The following is a 22005-nucleotide window of genomic DNA, read 5'->3' as shown; positions in this document are numbered from 1 at the left end:
TTTGAGCCCCACATTAGCACAGAGCCCACTTTGGATCTCTGTCTCCCTCTCTCTCTGTCCCTCCCCAACATGCACTCTTTCTTAGAAATAAATAAACATTAAAAAAAAAAGAAGAAGAAAAGAAAAGAACAGAGGTATTTAACTCGTTCAAGTACTCAACAAACATGAATTGGGCCTTTCACAGGCAGGGAAATCTAGGGAAATTTAGATCAACAAGACATGACCCCTGGGAAGGGGCACACATTTTTCACATGAGCAGACAGCCAGGTAAAGGCACTTATAATTCAGTATGGTTAATACAACAATCAGGATAAGGTCAAGGTTCCCCACATAGTAGCAAGTTCAAAACACTTCAGGTCATTGAACATGATTTCCAAGCAGGGAGCATGGAGAGTGAAATGAGGCCAGGGGAGAGGGGCAAAGGGCAGAGCGTGAGGGGGCAGCTGCAGTCCACCCCTTGCTCATATTTATCATGTGACCTTGGGCAGGTTACTTAACCCTTCAAAGCTCATTCCTTCCAGCTCCAAAACAGAATAAGAACTACGTCAAGAGGCTGTCGTGTGCATAAACAGATGTAAAGTCTCCAACATGGTACCTGGAGCATAATTAGTGCCCAAGAAATCGTAGTTGCATCATCATCTTGTTGTTGTTGTTGTTGTTCTTACTAACATGACTAAGAGGCAAACCATCTCAGGCTGTGTGAACCACCTTGTTTGAGAACAACTGCTCTCAAGCTCTTAACTTCCTGAAGTCCTTGAAAAAGAAGACACAGGACAGCCTGTATTTAACATCACCCTTTGACCAATACCAGCACTTGTCAAAAACTTACATTCATAGGACCCTAAAGACAGGGACTGAGTGGACAGTCCCAAAATGTGCCTCCCTAATTGACTGGTATTTCAGCGTTTTACCTCAGCTCATTCTCCTCCACCATCTACCCATTTCCGTTACTGTGACCATCATCACCACCACAGGAAAACACAGCGCTTCCTCATTTCCAGGCACTGCCTTGGCACTGTATAGGCTTCAACACATCTGATCCTCACAACAGCCTGCTGCGGATAAGGTCCCATCATCGTTCCCATCTTACAGATATGGACACTCAGGCAAGAAACATGAAGCAACCTGTCCAAGAAAACAAGCTAATGAACGTTGGGAATGGGACATCCATCCAGACAGTCTGGTTCCAGAAATCTGTGCCCTATGGTGTGCTAACTCCCGAATACAAAAATGCCTCCCTCTCTGAACCTCCTGCCACTCATGAGTTGCGAGTAAGTGTGTCATGCTCATCCCGTGAATTCTGGTACCCAGTCACACAGCCATAACCCAGGTGAAGGGACAGCCTAAGACCCAAGACCTCTATCCCAATAGGCTTAGAGAGATAGTTTCACTAAGGACCAATGTCCAGGGCACTTATGGAGGCTCAGAGGGCTCAAACAGCTGATTAGCTTGCCGGCACCGGGAGATGATTAAAAATCTACCATTAAACCAAGCTGTACTTAGAACAGACCTTTTTTGTAAAGTAGTTTTTCATCAGGGGATTATATTTTCTTCTTGACAATTTCCTTAATGGCAAGAAAGGCTATATGTTAGAAGAACAAAGGAGACCCAAGGGCAAAGAGTAGAAGATTCTCACCAAGGCAGGGGCCCAGAGTGGGCAGGGAGGAGGAAAATTAAACAGGCAGAAAAGACACGCCCCCACTTTTACTCCTACAGAATGCTCCGGCGCAGCCCACCCCCACTTCCTCTCTCTGCCGCCTTCTCTGGGGGCACTAACAGCAGCCCAGAGCTCATTAAAGTTTAAACAGACTGATCGATACAGACAGAATGGTGAATTGTCCATCTGCAAATTACCAAGCCCTTCATGAATATTTAAGCAACAAAACTAGGAACAGAGAGAAGAGAGAAACCAGGACTTTATTTTTCCCTCTGAGAAAAACAAAAGGAAGGAAACAAAACCAGACCAAACAAAGTATCTCTGTGGCTCCTGACCACCAGCAGGCTGACTGCAATCCAAGGCCGCTCAACATCAACATCTGCCTGGCACAACTCAGTGTTTTGCTTTCTCAAAACACACCACATGCGCGTGCCCCCGTGCCTTTGCACATGCTGTTGCCGCTGAACAAAATGAGGTTCCCCTGGCCTGTCCACGTGGAAGGTAGGACAGGCCAGTGATTATGGGTGCAGCTGTGGAGTTAGCCTGCTAAAGGTTCCAGTCCCGCCATGAACTTGGGTGAGTCACTCAACCTTTCTGTGCCTGTTTCCTTCTCAAGAATACAGGGGTAGTAATTGTACTACCTTCATTGGGCCACTGTGAGGACTCACATACACGACGCATGCTACCATGGTTTCCATAGCCCTGGGTGCACAGGAAGGTACAGCAGACGTCAACTATGAGTATCGTACTTCCTCCAGATTCAGTCACATGTGAACAGATCCTCTGCAAGTTCCATACCCTATGTCCCGTCCACTTGAGCTCAAGCTCCCCTTTCCTCAGCTCCAGCCAGAACCACTTAGCCCCAGCACCCACTAAGTCACAGTCTAGCTGTCCACTGGTCTCTGCCACCAGCTGGTGAGCTCCGGTAACGCCTATATCTCAAGTACCCCGACACCGTCCCTGACACCAGGTGTACAAAAGAGACATGCTCAGCAGGTGAGGGCAGGGGAGCGTCTGCAGGGTAGAATGCTACCACTGTGGCCATACCTTCGTGACAGCACAGCACGCGGCCCAGATCTCCTCCGAGGACTGCTCGTGGTGGTTGAAACGAGGCTCCCACTGGTTAATTGGCTGGTCCGCGAAAGCCAAAAGGACGCCCCTCTGGTCCACCAGAGCCGCACGGACACTGCCCGTTCCAACGTCCACACCCACGTAGTAGCTCCCTGGATCCTGATCTCCCCCGGGCATCGCAGTCCACCTGCAGAGATCAAGGACAAAAACCACATGAAGACCAAGTAGTTCTGCAAAACCGGGCACAAAACATCTTGAAGGTGAACATAAAAGGAGGGCAACTAAGTGGTGGTCCTTTGCTTCCTTGTTCACCCAACAAATATGTGGAGCATTCACAGAATGCTAACGGATACACTGAGATAGGTGATAGGCAAACGAGATGGGCAAGGCCTTAGACATGGAGTTTCCATTCTTGGAAGGAAGTCAGATGTGAAGCAGCTACCAACCGTACAATTCTTTAAGCAAAGCCCTGATACCCAGTGAGAAGTGCTTTACGTGTAAATACGGGGCTGTGGAATCCAGAGAATCTAGAGGTAGCAGATAATGTATTTATTCTCATTAGATTTGAATCAAAATAAGGACAGCGTCCACACTACTAAAAAGGAACTTCATCTATCCTGTCAAGCATTCATTCAAAAAATTATCTGCTGAGCACCTAGGACATGCCAAGCGCTGTGAAAAGTCCATGGACCTCCCTGTACTCCTCACTGCGACCTAGAAGGAGAGTCCACTTTGCAGATCATCAGGAAGAGACTCCAAGAGATAAATAACTTTTCTCTTAAAGGTAATTTCTCTTAAAGGTAGGTCCACACACTTAAGAAGAGTAATATGTACGTTATTACAATGACACACATTATACTGACGGGAAATAGGTGCCTGGGATGTGAAGAGAGGCAGCAGCAGCATTCACAGGGGGTCCAGACCCACAGCCTCCCTGCTGGTACCTCGTTCCTTCTTAACAGCCTGCAGTATCGCTTTGGAGAAGAGGCAAACATGTTGGAGCCGAGTCACGAAGACACTGGGACTTGGGAAGGAGCCTCTCGGGAGACCAGATCAGGAATTTGTGAGACCGTCTGTTTTCTTTACAGATCCCTTGTGAGTTACAAGGAAATCTGACCAGAGAACACTCAGGAATTCCTTGGCCTTCATCGCCCCTCTAAGTCCCTCTGGTGAGATTAGCCCGCATGATACATAAGTCTCCCAGCGACTTTCATTTCCCAGATCAGCCTTTCCAGGAGCAAGAACAAGCCCCCAAGACAACTGCACCGGCGAACAGGCTGCAAGTCCCCAGGTGAGCCCCAGGCAGTCTTTGCACCCGGAGTCTCATTTCGACGGAGAAAGCGCCAGAGCCCGTCAATTTCAAAAAGGGAATGCTTCGTTGGCAAAGCCACACCTGGGGATGCTAAAACACAACCAGCCCACAGATGTTTGGTTACTGCTTCCTGGATATTTATCCATTCAGGAAAAGTGACCCGTTCTGACTTTATGACAGGGATTCCCCAAGGGTGTTTGCCCCCTTCGACTCACAGGCTCCCTGGCATGTGGGGAGGGAAACGGGGAAACCATAGCCAGCACGTGTGCGACCTTCAGCCGGGCTCCAGCCTCCAGGCTTGCTCCGCCTGCCTCCCTCACTTACATGCTTTCGGAGCTACACAGGACCCAGAGGACCAGCCAACAAGCCATGCATTCCTGAGTGTTCATCAAGTCATTACTCACACACATTTTAAATAAAACAAGTCAAAATAGAGCTGCTCCATTTGAACCAAAGATCAGCCCAGCGCCCCCTCCACTTCTCCCTGTAGCCATCCCTCTGTGGGGCCCTTTCTTAGGGCTCAGGATGGCTGAAATACAGCATGGTGTCTTGGGCATGGCATCCCAGGCCCACCACAAGCTTCCCCATTTGCCATCGGGCAAGTCTTTTTTTTTTTTTTTTTTCCACGCATGCAAAGGCAAAGGGCTTTATTACGGGCTTAAGCTCGGGCTCACAGACTTCACCAGCATATGGGTCCGTGCTGAGAGCCTCGAACAAGGGCAGAGTAGGGTTTTTATGGGGTTTGAGACAGGGGAGTTACAGTAGTTGTGACATGGGAACAGTGATCCAATCATAATAATTCAACATCATTGACAGTGGGTCTGACCATACACATTGCCTAGAGTATTCGTTACTTTTGGTGGGATCCAATTACAACGTTTAGAGTACCTTTAAATTCAACCAATCACAGAGCGAGCCTAGGGTCTTGTTCGGCACTAACAGGTTAACTTTAACAAAGGTAACAGGGTCCTATCTATAGTTTCTATCTCCAGGCCTCTCCCTTAGTAATGTGGAGGGGGGTCGCTGGACTTTCCTGATTGGGTGTTGCAAGGGTGGTTTCTCCTGCCTTGGGCAATGTGTAACTGCCTGATAGTTTCGGGAAAGCTGAAACTCAGGACTTCTAGTTCAGAGGGGAAACTTAAAGCCTGTCATGGAGTCAGTTTGGTTTAGACGTTTAGACTTGTGGCCTTACATTTCCCCCTCTGTCTTGTAACTGACCCAATCCTGGGTCAGTCGTATCTCCATCACTTTGGTCTAAAGGTTGATATTGGGCCCGTAAGACCATTAGTTGAAGGGTACCTAATCTTTGTTTTATATACTGGATAGCCAAGGTGAGTTGTTAAACCATGATTCAAACCATCCTTGGTTTTGTTCTCGTTCCCGCTTTCCTTTGGCTGGTCCCTCTCGAACTTTAGCTAAAGATTCTATTATTACACCCGAATGGTCTGCGTAGAAACAGCATTCTTCCTTTAATGCTGCACAGAGTCCTCCTTGTTGGGCAAGTCTAACATAATCCCATCAGGTCTTACACCGGCTCCAGGCTCCAGATATGCAGGGACTCCTCGCAGGTTCTCAAGGGCTCACCCTGCCTTGGGGCTGCCCCACGGACTGCTTCGGACCCTGCCCTTCCCTTCCTCACACCTTCCTCTCTTGTGAGCCTGGTAACCATGGACTCACATTTCAATCTCCAGCTCAACCATCTCCCCTTCAGGAAAGACACCCTTGCCTTTCTCTGTCCCTTGCTGCCACCAGCGTCCCATGTCCCTGCTTTCTTTTAAAACCTAACCATTATGAAATAGGATTTATTTTCGGTTCCAGGTCTGGCTCCCTTACTGGAACCTGAAAAGAGAGAACTTACTGATTTCTGTGTCCCTAGCTCCTAGTATATAATGTTTTCAATAAATATTTATTGAATGAGCAACTAGATCAGTGAAATCTACAGAAAACATGGATGAAGAAGCTCATGCTTTAATAGTTGGAATTCCTCATTTTGTACCTATATGCACAAGCGTTTTGTCTTGATTCTAATCTCTGTACACTTCATTCATCCAAATAACATTTAATGAATGCCTACAACCACGTTTTACTAATGCTAGAACACTCATTTTTTTCATCTTGCTGCTCTAAAATTAGGGAATCTTACAATCAGTGGCATCTTACAATTAAGTGGTAGCATTTTCTTTCTTAGCAGTTTATGAAATGATAACGCATCTCGTAATCAATGACTGACATTCATAGAAACGCAGGTGCCCAGGTACCGGGCACCCTACTATGAGCTGAGGATAGAGTAAAGGACAAACTAGGGCAGTGCCCTGGCTCAGAGCTTCCTCAAGTTTTCTTTATCTGCAAACAGAAGGAAGACTGAGCCAGCCAGTTCCTCCGCCTCCCTGCTACTGACCACACTCACATCTTCTTTACGTGCAATTCCCTCTTTTAGCTTCTCACTGTGCCCAGCGTAAAGGCCCCTGGATGCTCCTAACACTGGTCCTCACTTGCCAACAGCCCCCTGCCCTTGCCTGGAGTTCTCCAAGGCTATTCTAAACACTTTAGGGAGAAGCTAAGAAATAAATAGGAAATGAAGAGTCTATATAAACATTCGGGCTCACCCCTGCCAGCCATCACCCAGGCTTCTCCCCCTCCCTGCTAGCCCAGCTCGTCAAGCCTGGGTTCCTTTTTGTCTGTCTTCCTCTGCAAGGAGCGCAACATCTCATCACCCACCACCCACATGTTCAATTTATTTCTAGTAAAATCCAGAGGCAGATTTCCGCTCTGCCGCTGACCCAGGGATTACCCCAGTTCTGGTTTTTGGACCCAAGACCTCACTAAACAGGCAAGAACTCACCACCCTTCAGGAGAGCTCCTACCTCATTAGAAGAGTGGAGTTTTACTATTAAACAATTAACTCCACTGTTGCCCAGATCACAGCTATCCCCAGTGCCAACCCAGAGCCTGGCACATGGCAGGAACTTGAGTCGCTGTGACTCAGTGGGTACCTTTAAAACCTATCATTAGGGAATAATAAAAGGTACTATGTCTACTGTGTCTGCAATGCTCTGTTCCACAGCTTACTTACATTACCATACCACTTTTAATCCTGACATCAACTCTTGAAGATCAATTCCTAATATCATCCCCATTTTATGGAGGAGAAAATTGAGTCCTAGACAGGTAAAGTAACAGGCTGCAGTAGATCATGTAACCAGTAAGTAATCGAGTTGGCAGCAAACCCCTTCCCTGTGGCTCCGAAGTCCCTAGCCATTCTCAGGGTGCTATACACATCCTGACTCTCCTCCATCTACTAAATGCCTATTTGACAAGGACCCTGCCTACTCTAAGACTGGCTGACTCAGAACTCAAGGTGTCCGCCTCCAGGCCCCTTCCCCAAAGTCAGGCTGCCTCTCTCTGGCAAACCACCCATTTCTAGACCATGTTACCAAAGCACTGGTCAGAAAGAGTGAAACCCAGAGGGACAAGGGCATCATACCTCCTGGCACTGTTCACACGTGCCTCCCAGTTCATGTTTTTCTAAGGAATAGATCCTAATTAAATATTTCAAGTTCACCATGTTTCCCATTACTATAGCTTTAAGTGATCTCCTTGTGATTGTTTCCACACCTGGACCCTGAAAGCAGGGAAGCAAGTGAAGTTCAAGCCCTTGGGCGGCTTCCCTGAAACTTGACCCTGAGAGCTTTAAAACCTCTTCCAGTGAACTCCCTTCAACTCAGATCCCTTGTCTTCCCGCCCTGTGCCCTTTGTTCCTGGGTCACGGGTACTCTCCGCTGCGTCCCGGACTCCAAACTGTATCCAGTTCCCCTGTGCCTGAAAAAATAACGGCAAAATGGAAAACATTCCATTTTCTAATTTGTTAAGAAAAAAAAAAAAAGGATTAGGATCTGCCTGTGTGTCTGGCACTTGCACACATGCCTTAATCTCTTCCAAATGAAACTCAACCAAGTTGGTAAACGTATCACCATTTTATACTTCAGTGGGACGGGGAAATTCGCCCAAGTCACATGAACAGTAAAGAGCAGCACCCAGATACAAACGTCAGCCTCTATGTCAAGAGTAGGGATCTTTCCACAACATCAACCAACACCAACTGAAGACAAAATTCTTTGTTTGCTTGTTCAATAACAGTATCAACAACAACTGTAGCCACAACTAGCAATGATTAAGCTCTGCTCTGCAAATATCACATGATTTTGTGATTCCATCTAATCCTTGCAACAACCCCATCTCATTCTTTTAGGCAAAAATGAATGCTCTAAAGACTCTAATTACCATTAGGGCTACGGGGAGGGTGAGAGGCAGGCAGAAGGAGGACATGGACTGTGGGGGCCACGAGAAAGAAAAATAATAGAGAAAAATCCAGGCTGTGCCTGAGACAAGTCCTGGGCCACTCAAATTCTCAGTCTGCAAGGTCCTGCACAGGGCAGAAACAGCCTCCTGACCAAGTCCCCGGCATGGATGGGACTCATTTTTAGCCTGGATTCATGATCAAAAGACTGTTCCTATGATAAATATTTATATGGTTCATTAAATAATAGCTTGTATAAATATTACTAGAAATATGCCACAGGAAACCACAGGCTTCGCGGCTGATTCTTCAACAAATGTGCAAGTTGTTCAAGTGCAGCATGAAAAAGGAAGAGGGACACGGATATGGTAGGTTGTTCTTTGCAAAACTACTTCAGCAATTCTAAGAAGGGGATCAATGCTCCAGATACGGTGCTAAACACCCATCATTTGGGGCTTGTTCTTGTATTTTTCTTCCTCCTTTTCCCCTACATAACCTAACAGCAATAATACCATTCCCTACAACTACAATCTTCCATAGTGAATGAACTTACCTTCAGTCCTAGTTCTTAAAAAAAAAAAGCCACTCCTCCAGGATCAATTAGGTGACAGTGTCCACAGAAACAATGTCCCCGGGATCTGAGAAGGAACTCGACATCCTCTTTCAACTTTGATCTTTGGACTCTCTGCTGTGAGCCCAGGCACATGAGTTCCACACGATTTATTTATTTGGTTAGTTATATTGCAAGCAGGCAGTTGGTAAGTTTGGAAAGAAGATGATAAGCAGTGACTATGCCTGTCCACTTCAGCCCTCTAACAGACAGAACTGAACGGCACTGCAAGCAAATCTCACATGCTGGAAGAGGGCAAGAAAGCTCCGGATGGGAAGTAAAGAGCTAGTTTGGCAATAATAATAACTGGTTGCCTAGTGGCTTTACCAACAATACACATGGGAGAAAACAGTACAGGTTGCTCACACTTTTCCTCTTAATGTGAAAAACTGTCTCCTGTGGCTCCAATCTCATAGTATTTCTGAAAAATTAACTGAGATTATATACCTGAAGTGACTCACATAACAACTGATGTAGGGTACACATTCCGTAAAGAGCTCCAATTATAAGGACTATCATCATGGCCCTTCCAATACCGAATCACCTCTGGACACCTGTGATATACACTGTCCATACCTGGGTGTCCTCACTCTAACAGCTCAAATTCCAGTAAACAAGCAAATATTAAGTACTTTCTCTGTGCCGGGACACTGTAAATCTTCAGCTAAAGGAGATAGGATCTCTGTTTAGAGTTGACAATTTAACTGAAGAATCTGGTTTTTTAAGATCAAATGGTGATGACTCAAGTTATTCCTGGTTTTTGTGCCTCAAACAAATCCTAAGGCACCTAGTGAAGTTACATTCGGCAATAAAGTGGCTTCGTGCTGCCGCCGGAACCCTAGCCACACTCTGGAGGCCAAGCATCCTACCCCAACACCACCTTTCTTCACAGAATGAGAGATGATGGTCAAAAAAGGAAGTACCAGTTCATTGTCTTGATCACTGCTCCAACCACTAGATTAGAAACTCAGTATTGCTCAGGATGCTGAGGGTCTTTGTGCTTTGAACTAAGTCCATGCTTACATATAAGCATCAGGTATTCAAGGGGGTGTACAATATTAAATCAGACAGGAGAGAGGCTGGCCGTTCTTTTAATTCAAAGTTGGATTTCAAAAGGCAGAAAAAAGTCAGAACTCACCAAACCCCCATGCCCACCTCACAATGTGGCAGCCATAGGATCAAAACTGAGCCAGTCCTGGAGAGTGACCAAAACCACCACCGTCCACAAGCCACACAGGCAGGACACGACAGCTGACACCAATATGGAATCCAACTGTATTTAGGACATGCACATATAGGTCTTAAAGGATTCATGGATGGAAAATCTGACTCATGAGAAGGCATCCTCAAACTCCCAACAACAAAGACCACCTCAGCAGCAGATGAAACTTTGGGTCTCCCACATCCTCTTCTGTAAAACCCTGCTGACTCTCTCTTCTCTTCAATCCTTGTGATCCGATAAAGCAACTCCTTAGAAGCCTTTTATCATGTCCTACCAAGCTAGGTTCTCTGCACAAAAAGGGAGAGGGGACACCTCATTTAGAACACCCATTGAGGTATGTGCTGCGTCTCCCACTGACAGATGAGGAGGCTAAAATTTGGCGAGGGTTGATCTCCAGTTGATGGTCACAAAACCAGGACACAAAGGAAGCTGTATTCAAATTCAAGTCTGTCCAAGCCAGAGCAGGGATCTTGCAGCTGTCCCTGATGTGACTTGGCTTTCCGTGCTAAACAAGGTGCCTTTATCCTGGGCAAACTCAGAATGCCCTCCCAGGTCTGTTCATCCCGTGAAATCTTCTGGGACACTCAAACATTAGAAGTGGTTTATCTCTGCTCTGATTCAGAAACGCTATGTCGCTATAAATGCTACTCTAAGAAACATGAGATATTAACAGAGAGTATTCTACTCACTACTTCCCTGTACCTGCCAATAAGCACAGTGTAGTGTAACAGAGGAACAGGGCAAGTACTGGGTGGGGGAGGGGGGGCTTTTTAATGTATATAATTGTCAAATACCTTTTAAAATAAAAAGTCTCTAGGGACTCTGCCCCTGGAGAGTTCCAGAAACACTCTCAGCAAGCTTGTCTTCTGTGTGAGGCCTCTGGCTCCTCCCACAGGACAATCTCCCTCCTTGACCAGGCGCGTGTATGGAAGGGAGGAGATGGGGGTATGGAGGGGAGAAGATGGAGAAACTCCTCGGACAAGAGTTCTTTCTGTCTTAGTCGGTCTATCTTCCACAAATCCAATTTACACTGAGTTCACTAAAAGCCAAAGTGCGAGTCCAAGGGTCTCACGCTCCCACGCCAGGATCCTAGAAGCAGAAAAATGGCCAAAACAGGCAGCGAGAGCGTGAAGGCTGGCATGCTGATTATAAATGCAAAGTTAGTATAGTTTAACCTCAATATGCCAGTTACCAAGCGAAGCCCGATAACAGGGAAAACCGTACACAAACTCAGTGATTTATTATTACCTGGACTCTTCTTTTTGGAACATGAATTCCTGACCTCTGAGTTATGAATAATTTAAGTATATATGTAGTTTCTCTCCCTCCGTCACTTTCTTCTCCAAGAGGCTGTTGATTTGCTGACATAATTAACTATGAACTGATTTTCTACAGAACTAGCCAGACCTTCAAAGCAAGGCCGTTATCATTAGCATACTGGCTGAAATCCAAGGCTTTTCCAAGAAAAGTCACTCAAATTAGAACAACAGAGGAACCCCCAACCTCAGTGACTGCTGTCAGATGTCAGCAGGCTCAAGGAAGGCTCAGGGCAGTATTCTGAGAAGGCTGAACCCCTTACTCTCCCACTAAAAGTGTATCCAACTACCTATTTCCCCACACTTGTGCCAAAACAGTATCAAAATTTTCTCTGTTACATGTGAATTTATGTTGTTTTGTACTGCATTCCCTCTATTTTATTTGTGAGGCTAAGTGTTCATATGGAGCAACAGAATCCCTTCCCCGCCCACGATCTTCCAAACCTCCTTTCTCAGAGACCAGGCTCAGCCAGGGGCCGAGGGCTCTGGCCTCTTCTCATGTTTACCTATTTACGAAGCATGACCAAGTGGATTTTAGGAATGAGTTATTTGAAGATTAAATGTTACACTTGGGGGACTGGACGGTGACATTTCATAAACATGCTCTGTCAAAATGACCAAGAGTAAGGGGACAAACTCAAACTACTGATGGAATGAATGCTGCTTCTGCCCAAAATGAGCCCAAGCTCTTTATCTGGCCCCAAGGACCTCAAACCTCTGGCTCCTGCCTGCCTCTCTAACTTCACCTCCCTACCCCCCTACCCCTCCCCGATCTCAACCCCCTATACAACAACCCTACGAGCTACTAGCCATCCCTCAAATGAGTGCTTGGCACCTGTGTTCATTCTGTTCCCTCCTCCTGTGATGCAAAGAACACAAACTTGCGGTTCACAGAAAAAGAAATACGATGAATACATATGAACCCTTAGCCTCACAAATAAAATAGAGGGAATGCAGTACAAAACAACATAAATTCACATGTAACAGAGAAAATTTTGATACTGTTTTGGCACAAGTGTGGGGAAATAGGTAGTTGCATACACTTTTAGTGGGAGAGTAAGGGGTTCAGCCTTCTCTAGAATAATCTGGTACTATCTACCCATTTTTTAAATCTCCCCTTTTACCCTAACTTTTTCTTTAATTTTTTTAATGTTTATTTAATTTTGAGAGAGCGAGAGAGACAGAGTACAAGCAGGGGAGGGGCAGAGAGAGAAAGGGAGACACAGACTCCAAAGCAGGCTCCAGGCTCTGAGCTGTCAGCACAAAACCCGACGCGGGGCTCGAACCCACAAACTGTGAGATCATAACCTAAGCCGAAGTTGGATGCTCAACTTACTGAGCCACCCAGGCACCCCTACCCTGCAGTTTAACTTCTAAGAAGTGATGGATTGGCTCACCTAAAAGATATATATAAAAACTGTACACTACAACATGTTTTCATGAAGGCAAGAGCACACTCACAAAAAGCCTGGAAACAAATGAAATGTTTAATAATAGGGGGCTGGCTAAAACTTATAAATAGGGAGCTATTAACACCAATGAGAAGGAGCTAAAGAAAAATGCTAAGGATGTTATTCAATAAAAGAGCAAGTTCTTAGAAACTACAGTATGACCCCATTTGTACTACTTTTTTTCCGTAAAGAAGACAGAGCATCAGTGGTTCTAAAACGGGGGTCTCTAGAAGAACAGCATCAGCATCACCAGGGGGCACTAGAAATGCAAATTCTCAGGCTCCAGCCCGGAGCTACTGATTCAGAAACCCTGGGAGCGCAACTCCCCAGCCAGTGCTGTAAAGAGCCCTCCAGGTGAGCTTGACAAACGCGACGGTTTGAGAGCCGACGTACTGTACTAAGAACACACAAGATTCAGGCAGAACACAGAAACCCCCGCTTCCTGCAGTAACACCTAGGGAAAAGAAAGGCTGTGGAAATGCGGAGGGCAGTTTTGAACTTTCCCTGTCTGCTGTCTGAATTTTCACAATGAGCGGCTAATACTGTGGTAATAAGAAAGATCTTCCTAATAACTGAGTGGAGCTCTGCTCGGTGTAGCTCCCACCCTCCACACCTCATTTTTGTCCCACGGGATCATGCAAACCACCTACTCCCTTGCAGGTGAGCTGCCCCTTTCCGATGCTTTAAGAGGATTCAAGTGACCTCCTATTGGTCTTCTTTCCTCCGCACTACAGACTGTGTGTTCCTATAACCGGTCCTCCATGCCGTGGCTTTCTCTAAAGTAAAGGGGATAAGGTGCACTGGATACATTTAACAAGAACGAGCTTCAGACACTCACATTTCCATACGACGTGCAGAGAGCAGGTAAGCTGTGCTACTAGCACATGGTAAACACGCAGTAGGTCTCTCTACCTGCCTGGAGACCCCCTGGATGCAACATATGCTGGGACAAATCAGTGGCCCGTGCGGCCCAATATCTCATGATACTAATATCAGAATAATCTGTTCAGGAGAAAAGGGAAAGGAAGCTTGAGTACGTTCACAATCTGTCTCCAAAGGAGGGCTTTGAGGGAGCCTTCGTCAAGTACCCTACTCTTCTCTTCCTAGTGTTTTATCAAGACGTATCTTCACGTGAATCCAAATGTTTCCCAAACATACTTATATGTTGAGCCAGTCCTCATCTTGGATCAATAAAATCCTCATGAGTGACGTGACCTTGCTAATCCTCCCAACAACCCTGGAGGGACCCATACTTAGGAATGGGGGAACTAAGGTTCTGTGTCGTTAAGGTCGCTTGGCCACCATCACAGAACCAGTAAAGACCAGGGAAGGACTTCTATCCTATGCCCCTTCCACCAGGTCACAGAATACTTCTAAACCTCCTAACAGTAGCCTCATCCTAACCTCAAAGTTGGCCAGCAATTCTACCATTCCAGAATTCCATGAACAACATACACGGAGACTTGTCTGTTGAAATCACTCTTGATTTGACAGAGGCTTCCTCTGAGCCTTCGTCCGCCATGACCCACCAGTAACTGAGTCCCTTCTTAAGCTCTCCATCCCATGGCCAGTTTAGCAGAATGCAAGCTCCTCGGCTGTCAGCCTGGTCTGCTACAGACTTCTCTGGAGCTGAGGCCCAAATCCAGATGGCCAAGAGACTGGTAATACATTGAGCCTGAATGACTTCTACCTCATCTCGCTACTCTCCCTAAAGCCACCCCACACATGTTATCACTGTATATGTACCTGCTGTATGAACTGCTTCCTCCATTTGGTAAGAGCCTTCTCAATAATTTAAGATGGTGAAGGCGGGAGGGAAGGTGCTGCTACAGGAGTCTCCTGGGAAAACTATTCCTAGTTTGGGAAGGATATCTCATCATTTCTCCCTCACACATCAAACCTACTTTTCCCGGACATCCTAGACATACTATTCCTTCTTTCCTCTCTCAGTGAGCAGCACCACCAACCGCGCTGATTGTTAACCAGACATCTAGAGGTTATGACTCCTGTGCTGGTTATTCTCAGCCTGCCCCCGCCCCCACCATATACTCAATCCTTTTCGGCCTACCTTGTGTCCTGGGGCTACGGTCTGGATCTCCATGCACCCCAACCCTCTGTCCTCTAGTTGGGTTTGGCCAACGGAGAGCATTAGCAGAAGCCTTCAGGGAAGGAGAGTAAGGTCCGGGCACCCTTGCACTGAGCTACTTGCATCTCTTGAACTAAGGTAACAAAGCCTCCGAAGGCAGTTTTCTGCACAGTTTCTCCTTTTGGGTTCTGGTAACCATTCCTCCCCTAACCCCATGAAATAGGACAGAACAATTCTACTGTTATTAACCCCAGGGATTCAGGCTGCCCTCATCTCTCTAAATAGTCCCTTTATTAAAAATTATCCTAACTGGAGGGTGTCTTCTGTTTCGTTTTTTTTATTGTCAAGTTGGTTTCCATATAACACCCAGTGCTCATCCCCACAAGTGTCCTCCTCCATGCCCATCACCTCCCTTCACCTCACCTCCAACCCCATCAGCCCTCAGTTTGTTCTCAGCATTCAAAAGTCTCTCATGGTTTGCCTCCCTCCCTCTTCTGTTTCCTTTTGATCTACTTCCTGCACTATGCCCTTTCAGGCCTCAAGAAGTAAAAGGGGTCCCATTATTACTGGTGCCTGGATACTTCAAAACCCCTGCCTCATACCCTCAAATAGTCTCTTGAAATTTTCTTCAGAAATTCCAGCTGAAGACCTCCACTGGTAGCCAAAATGAAGTAACAAGGACCATATTTACCCGCCCAGCAAAAACTGCTTTAAAATATACATATATAGGATACGAGGGTTCTCAGGACAATGGACATTAAGGCAAGAAAGTGCAGTGATCCCAGAAAGGTGAGGGAAAACGAAATGCCCTGAAACTGCTCAAGCTTAATGCGTGGCACCATGGCACTGAAAGGGGACAGCCAGGCCAAGGCCTGCAGTCTGCCAGCATTGAGGAAACAGGGCTAGGAGTCTGTGGAGAACAGGAAGCTACGTTGCTTCGGGCAGAGTACAAGAAAGGAGAGAGTTACATAGAGGAAGAATTCCAGAGGACTACAAAAGGTGCTCCTTAAGTATTCAGGAGAGTACCAAACACCATATGCATGTGAGGAAATCATCTGAGCCAGAATCTCCCTGAGTAAACAATCAGTGTACTTCACACAGGGACATGACGAGTGCCTACTGACACTAGCCAGAGAGGAAAAACTTATCATTCATAGGGTACTAAGTAGAGTACAAGGGTTGTACCTCAGCAGTGAAGAAGTATTAGCCCTGGGCCCACCTAACGAAGCTTAGAGCAAGACTCAAAAGAATCCGATGGTTTCCAAATACCTCACTCATGCCCGGGAACAAAGTTCAAGTGTATTTATAAAAATACAAAACTATCTAGCACCAAACAAGTTAAAGTACACAATGTCTGACAATCCATCAAAATTTACCAGGCATGCAAAGATGCAGGAAAATGCTACTCATAATGAGAAAAATCAATGGGCACTGGCCTCACATTGACACACTTGATAGAATTAGTAGACACAGATATTAAAATAGTTATCAAATACAATAGCTGTATTTGATATGTTAGAAAGCTAGAAGAGAGATTGAACTTGAAAGTTCAGAAATGGAAGAGGAAGCAAATTTAGGCTGAAATGGTAAAAATAACAACTAGGATGTCTGAGATGAAAGCCTTACTGTACAGAATTGGACAATACTGAAGAAAAGATGAGTGACCTTCAAGACATAACAGTAAGACACTAACCACCAACAAAGAACAGAGAAAAAAAGATTCTTAAAAAATAAACAGAGCACCAGTGAGCCTTGGAAAAACTGCAAGTAGTGCAATATACGTGACATGGGAATCCCTGAAGCAAAGAACAGAGAAGGGGTCAGGAATAATATGTGAAGACCTAATGGTCACAAACATTTCAAATTTGATGAAAACTACAAACTCACAGATTCAAAAATATCAATGAGCCCCAAGCAAAAGAAATATGAAGACAACTAAACCAAGAAACATCAGATTCAAATTGTTCAAAACCAACAATAAAGAAAATCTTAAAAGCAGCTTGGGGGAATGGGCGGTGACAATTGCACAGAAGATACAGGGGCACCAGGGTGGCTCAGTCAGTTTAAGCATCCAACTTTGGGTCAGGTCATGATCTCATGGTTCATAGATTCAAGCCCAGAACTAGCAGAGCCCACTTTAGATCCTCTGTCTCATTCTCTCTCTGCCCTTCCCCTTTTCACACACTCTCTCTCAGAATAAATAAAGATTATTAAGGAAGAAGACATGAAAGAAAGAAAGAAAGAAAGAAAGAAAGAAAGAAAGAAAGAAAGAAAGAAAGACGAAGAAAAGAGAAGAGAAGAAAAGAAGGAAGGAAAATAGGAAAAGGACAATAGATTTCTTATCAGAAATAATGCAAACTAGGAGACAGTATAATAACAGTTTTTAAATATTGAAAGAAAAAACTTTATATATAAAATTCTGTACCCTGTGGAAAAAACATTCAAAATGGAAGCTTTAATAAAGACTAATTCAAACAATGTTGAAAATTTACATCGCCAGAACTGCACCACAAGAAGCAAGGGGAAAAATGATAGCACATGGAAATCTGCATCTATAAAACAGAACGTAGAGCACACGGTGAACTATGTGAGTACATATGAAGACTTTTTAAAAATTACTTGAATGTCTGGGGCACCTGAGTGGCTCAGTCACTTAAGCATCTAACTCCTGATTTGGGCTAAGGTCATGAGATTATGGTTGGTGAGTTCAAGCCCCACGTCAGGCTCTCAGCTGTCAGCACAGAGCCTGCTTGGGATTTTCTCACTCCCCTCTCTCTGTCCCTCACTCTCTCTCTCTCTCTCTCTCTCTCTCTCTCTCTCAAAATAAATAAACTTTAAAAAAAATTACTTGAGTGTCTTAAAAAGATAACTGACTCCTTAAAACTAAAAATAATAACCATATATTGTAGGGTTTAAACCTATGTAGATATAAAATGCGCAACATAAAATAACAGTAGCACAAAGGCTAGGAGGCAAGAATTATAAACATACTGTTATAGGGTTCCTATATTATATGTTAAGTGGTATAACCCAAAACGAAAGTTGACTCTGGTAAATTAAAGATATATTCTGTAAACCCTAAAGCAACCATTAAAATAATACCAAAAGAAAAAGCTATGCCTATTAAGCCAATAAAGGAGAGAAAAAATATAATTATAANATACCCTAATAAAAGAAACACTATAAGAATAAATAAAGATTATTAAGGAAGAAGAAATGAAAGAAAGAAAGAAAGAAAGAAAGAAAGAAAGAAAGAAAGAAAGAAAGAAAGAGGAAGAGAAGAGAAGAGAAGAAAAGAAGGAAGGAAAATAGGAAAAGGACAATAGATTTCTTATCAGAAATAATGCAAACTAGGAGACAGTATAATAACAGTTTTTAAATATTGAAAGAAAAAACTTTATATATAAAATTCTGTACCCTGTGGAAAAAACATTCAAAATGGAAGCTTTAATAAAGACTAATTCAAACAATGTTGAAAATTTACATCGCCAGAACTGCACCACAAGAAGCAAGGGGAAAAATGATAGCACATGGAAATCTGCATCTATAAAACAGAACGTAGAGCACACGGTGAACTATGTGAGTACATATGAAGACTTTTTAAAAATTACTTGAATGTCTGGGGCACCTGAGTGGCTCAGTCACTTAAGCATCTAACTCCTGATTTGGGCTAAGGTCATGAGATTATGGTTGGTGAGTTCAAGCCCCACGTCAGGCTCTCAGCTGTCAGCACAGAGCCTGCTTGGGATTTTCTCACTCCCCTCTCTCTGTCCCTCACTCTCTCTCTCTCTCTCTCTCTCTCTCTCTCTCTCAAAATAAATAAACTTTAAAAAAAATTACTTGAGTGTCTTAAAAAGATAACTGACTCCTTAAAACTAAAAATAATAACCATATATTGTAGGGTTTAAACCTATGTAGATATAAAATGCGCAACATAAAATAACAGTAGCACAAAGGCTAGGAGGCAAGAATTATAAACATACTGTTATAGGGTTCCTATATTATATGTTAAGTGGTATAACCCAAAACGAAAGTTGACTCTGGTAAATTAAAGATATATTCTGTAAACCCTAAAGCAACCATTAAAATAATACCAAAAGAAAAAGCTATGCCTATTAAGCCAATAAAGGAGAGAAAAAATATAATTATAAAACAGCAACCCAAAAGAAGGCAGAAAAAGGGTAAAAAGAACAAAGAACATATGGAACAAATAGAAAAGGGAAAAAAAGCTAGATGGTGCATTTAAAACTTTACAACAAATCATATGAAAAATTATATTACATATAGTCTAACTACTCCAATTAAAAGGCAGAGATTAGCAAGCCTTCATTATCCAGTCTAACTATATGCTGCCTATAAGAAACCCACTTTAAACATAAGAAACACACAGGTTAAAAGTAAAAAGAAGAAAAAGATATGTGACAATGGAGCATTCAAAAGAAAGCTAAATCATTAGATTTTAAAGCAAAAATATCACCAGGTATAATGACCAAGTGGATTTCAGAACCAAGAATATTCCCAGAAACTAAGAAATAATAAACGGGATGATTCACCAAGAAAACCTAACAATCCTAAATAGTAACACACATAATAACAGTGCATCAGAATACACAAAGCAAAATGTTGACAGAAGTGCAAAGAGAAATGCATATATCCACCATTATCCTCTGAGATTCCAATACCATTCTCTCAATAACTGATAGAGTAAGTAGACACCAAATCAGCAAGGATGTAATATAGTCTACAAAGTTGACATATTGATAAGTAAAAAGCACTCTATCCAAAAAGGGCAGAACACACATACTTTTCAAGTACATATCAAACATTTACCAAGACAGACCATATTCCAGGCCAAAAAATAGTCTCAAGAAGTTAAAAGAATTCAAATCATACAAAGTACCTTCTGTGACCACAATGGAATTAAAATATAAATCAATAATTAAAAGATAAGTGGAAAGTCCTCAAATATTTGGAAACTGAGTAATACACTTTTATCTAACATGTGGATCAAAGAAGACATTTAAAAAATCTAAAGTATTTTAACTGAATGAAAATAAAAAATATAGCAGAAGTCGCAGGATGCACTTGACACAATAAGTTTATAGCATCAAATACGTGTATTAGAAAAGTTGCTTCGAATAAATAACTTCAATTTCTACCTTAAGAAATTAGAGAAGAGTAAAAGGAACCCAAAGTGAGCAGAAGAAACAATAAATTTCAGAAAAGAAACTAAGAAGTTAAAAAAAAAAAGACTATAGAAAATAAATAAAACCAAAAGCTGTTTTTTTGAAGACTCATAAAATTAATATATTTCTGAACAGAATAATGAGGAAAATGAAGAGAAGAGATACGAATATTAGGATTATCTGTATGAGGAATGAGGGAGATGAAATCACAACAGATTCTATAGATATTAAAATGAGGGACTATTATGAGCAACTAAGATGATATGTACAAATTCCTTAAAATACAGCAACTACCAAACTTCACTCAAGAAGAAACAGATGATCTGAAAAGTCCTATACTATTAAATCAATTGAGTTCTCCCTCTTCTTGACAGAAAACCAAAAACAAACAAAAAAACTCCAGACCTTAATGTATTCATAGGTGAATTCTACCAAACATTTAAGGAAGAAATAATATTCTATACAAACTCTTCCAAAAAAACTGAATTAGAAGAAATATTTTCAAACTCATTTTATGAGGCTAGAATTTTCTTGATAACAAAACTTAAAAGACAACACAAAGAAAACTTTATCAATATTTATCATTAACATAGATGGAAAAATTCTTAAAATTTAAGCAAATAGAATCCAACTAATTCTGAAAAGGATAATAGGTCTTGACCAAGTAGGATTTATCTCAGGAATACAAGGTTTAACATTAAAAAAAAAAATTCAGTGAATGGAATTCATCAAGATTCTTTTTTAAGAAAAAAAAAGGCCTTAATAGTTACAGAAAAGGGGATCTGACAAAAAAACAAAACAAAAAAACCCATTCATTCATTTAAAAACAAAAGCAAAAAATTTCAACATGTCTCAGCAAAGTAGGAACAGACTGGAACTTCTAAACCTGATAAAAACCTACTACAAAAATTATTCAACTAATAACATACATCATAGTGATGAAAAAATGAAGTTTTCTCCCTAATATCAGAAACAAGATGTCACTTCCGTACAGCATGGAACAGAAGTTCTAGCTAGTGCTAGAACTACGAAGCTAGTGCTACCAAGAAGAAAGAAAAGGCATCCACACGGAAATGAAGAAGAAAAACTGTCTTTGTTCACAGATAACATCATCACCTACACAAAATATTTGATGGCATCTACAAGAAAGTTATTGGAACTGATAAGAAGTTCAGCAAGATTGCCAAATACGTGACCGATACATGAGCAGCAACAAACTGGAAGTTACATTTTAAAAGATAATTTCACTTATAACAGCATAAAAAAAAATAGGATACCTGCAGATAACCTGACAAAGATGTGCAAGACCTACCTACTGAAAGGTACAAAACACTGAGAAAAATTAAGGAAGACTTAAAGAAACAAACAGACATACTGTCCTTCTTTAAGAGGTCAATTTGCTCCCAAATTAACATATAGATTCAGTGAAATTCCTTTCTGAAATTGACAAAGTGACTGTAAAATTAATATGGAAATGTAATGCACCTAGAAACACCCAAACCGCTTTTGAAGATGTACTTCAAAATGCACCTGTACTACCTGACTTCACTATTTATTGTTGCAGGATTTTTTTCCCTCAATACCTGGATCTGTTGTCTGGCTGCTTTGAAGAACGAAGAGGCGGACACAGAATGAGCAGCAGGCAAAGTTTATTAGAGTCTAAGCTTAGAAAGCAAGAAGGGTAGGAAAGCTCTCTTTACAGAGAGGGGGGCATTCAAAGGTGAATACCTATGGACTATAGAGAGGGGCCCTTGTTTTATAAGGTTCTGGTCACCCCCCCCCCCCTGCTCGCTTTGT

General features: G+C 42.9%; 1 protein-coding gene across 3 annotated transcripts in view; it reads right to left on the bottom strand.

Moving 5' to 3' along the window:
- Positions 1 to 22005, bottom strand: part of FGGY (FGGY carbohydrate kinase domain containing) — a 420147-nt gene that overhangs the window by 392829 nt on the left and 5313 nt on the right. For all 3 annotated transcript variants that reach the window (XM_077768111.1, XM_077768114.1, XM_077768112.1), the window contains exon 2: positions 2705 to 2915. In XM_077768111.1, coding sequence (XP_077624237.1) covers positions 2705 to 2905 — 201 coding nt within the window. In that variant the 5' untranslated portion in view covers positions 2906 to 2915. The remainder of the gene's footprint in view (positions 1 to 2704; positions 2916 to 22005) is intronic.

This window comes from Crocuta crocuta, unplaced genomic scaffold (assembly GCF_008692635.1).
Source record: "Crocuta crocuta isolate KB4526 unplaced genomic scaffold, BGI_CrCroc_1.0 scaffold85, whole genome shotgun sequence".
NCBI lineage: Eukaryota > Metazoa > Chordata > Mammalia > Carnivora > Hyaenidae > Crocuta > Crocuta crocuta.
This window is presented reverse-complemented; position numbering and strand designations above follow the sequence as displayed.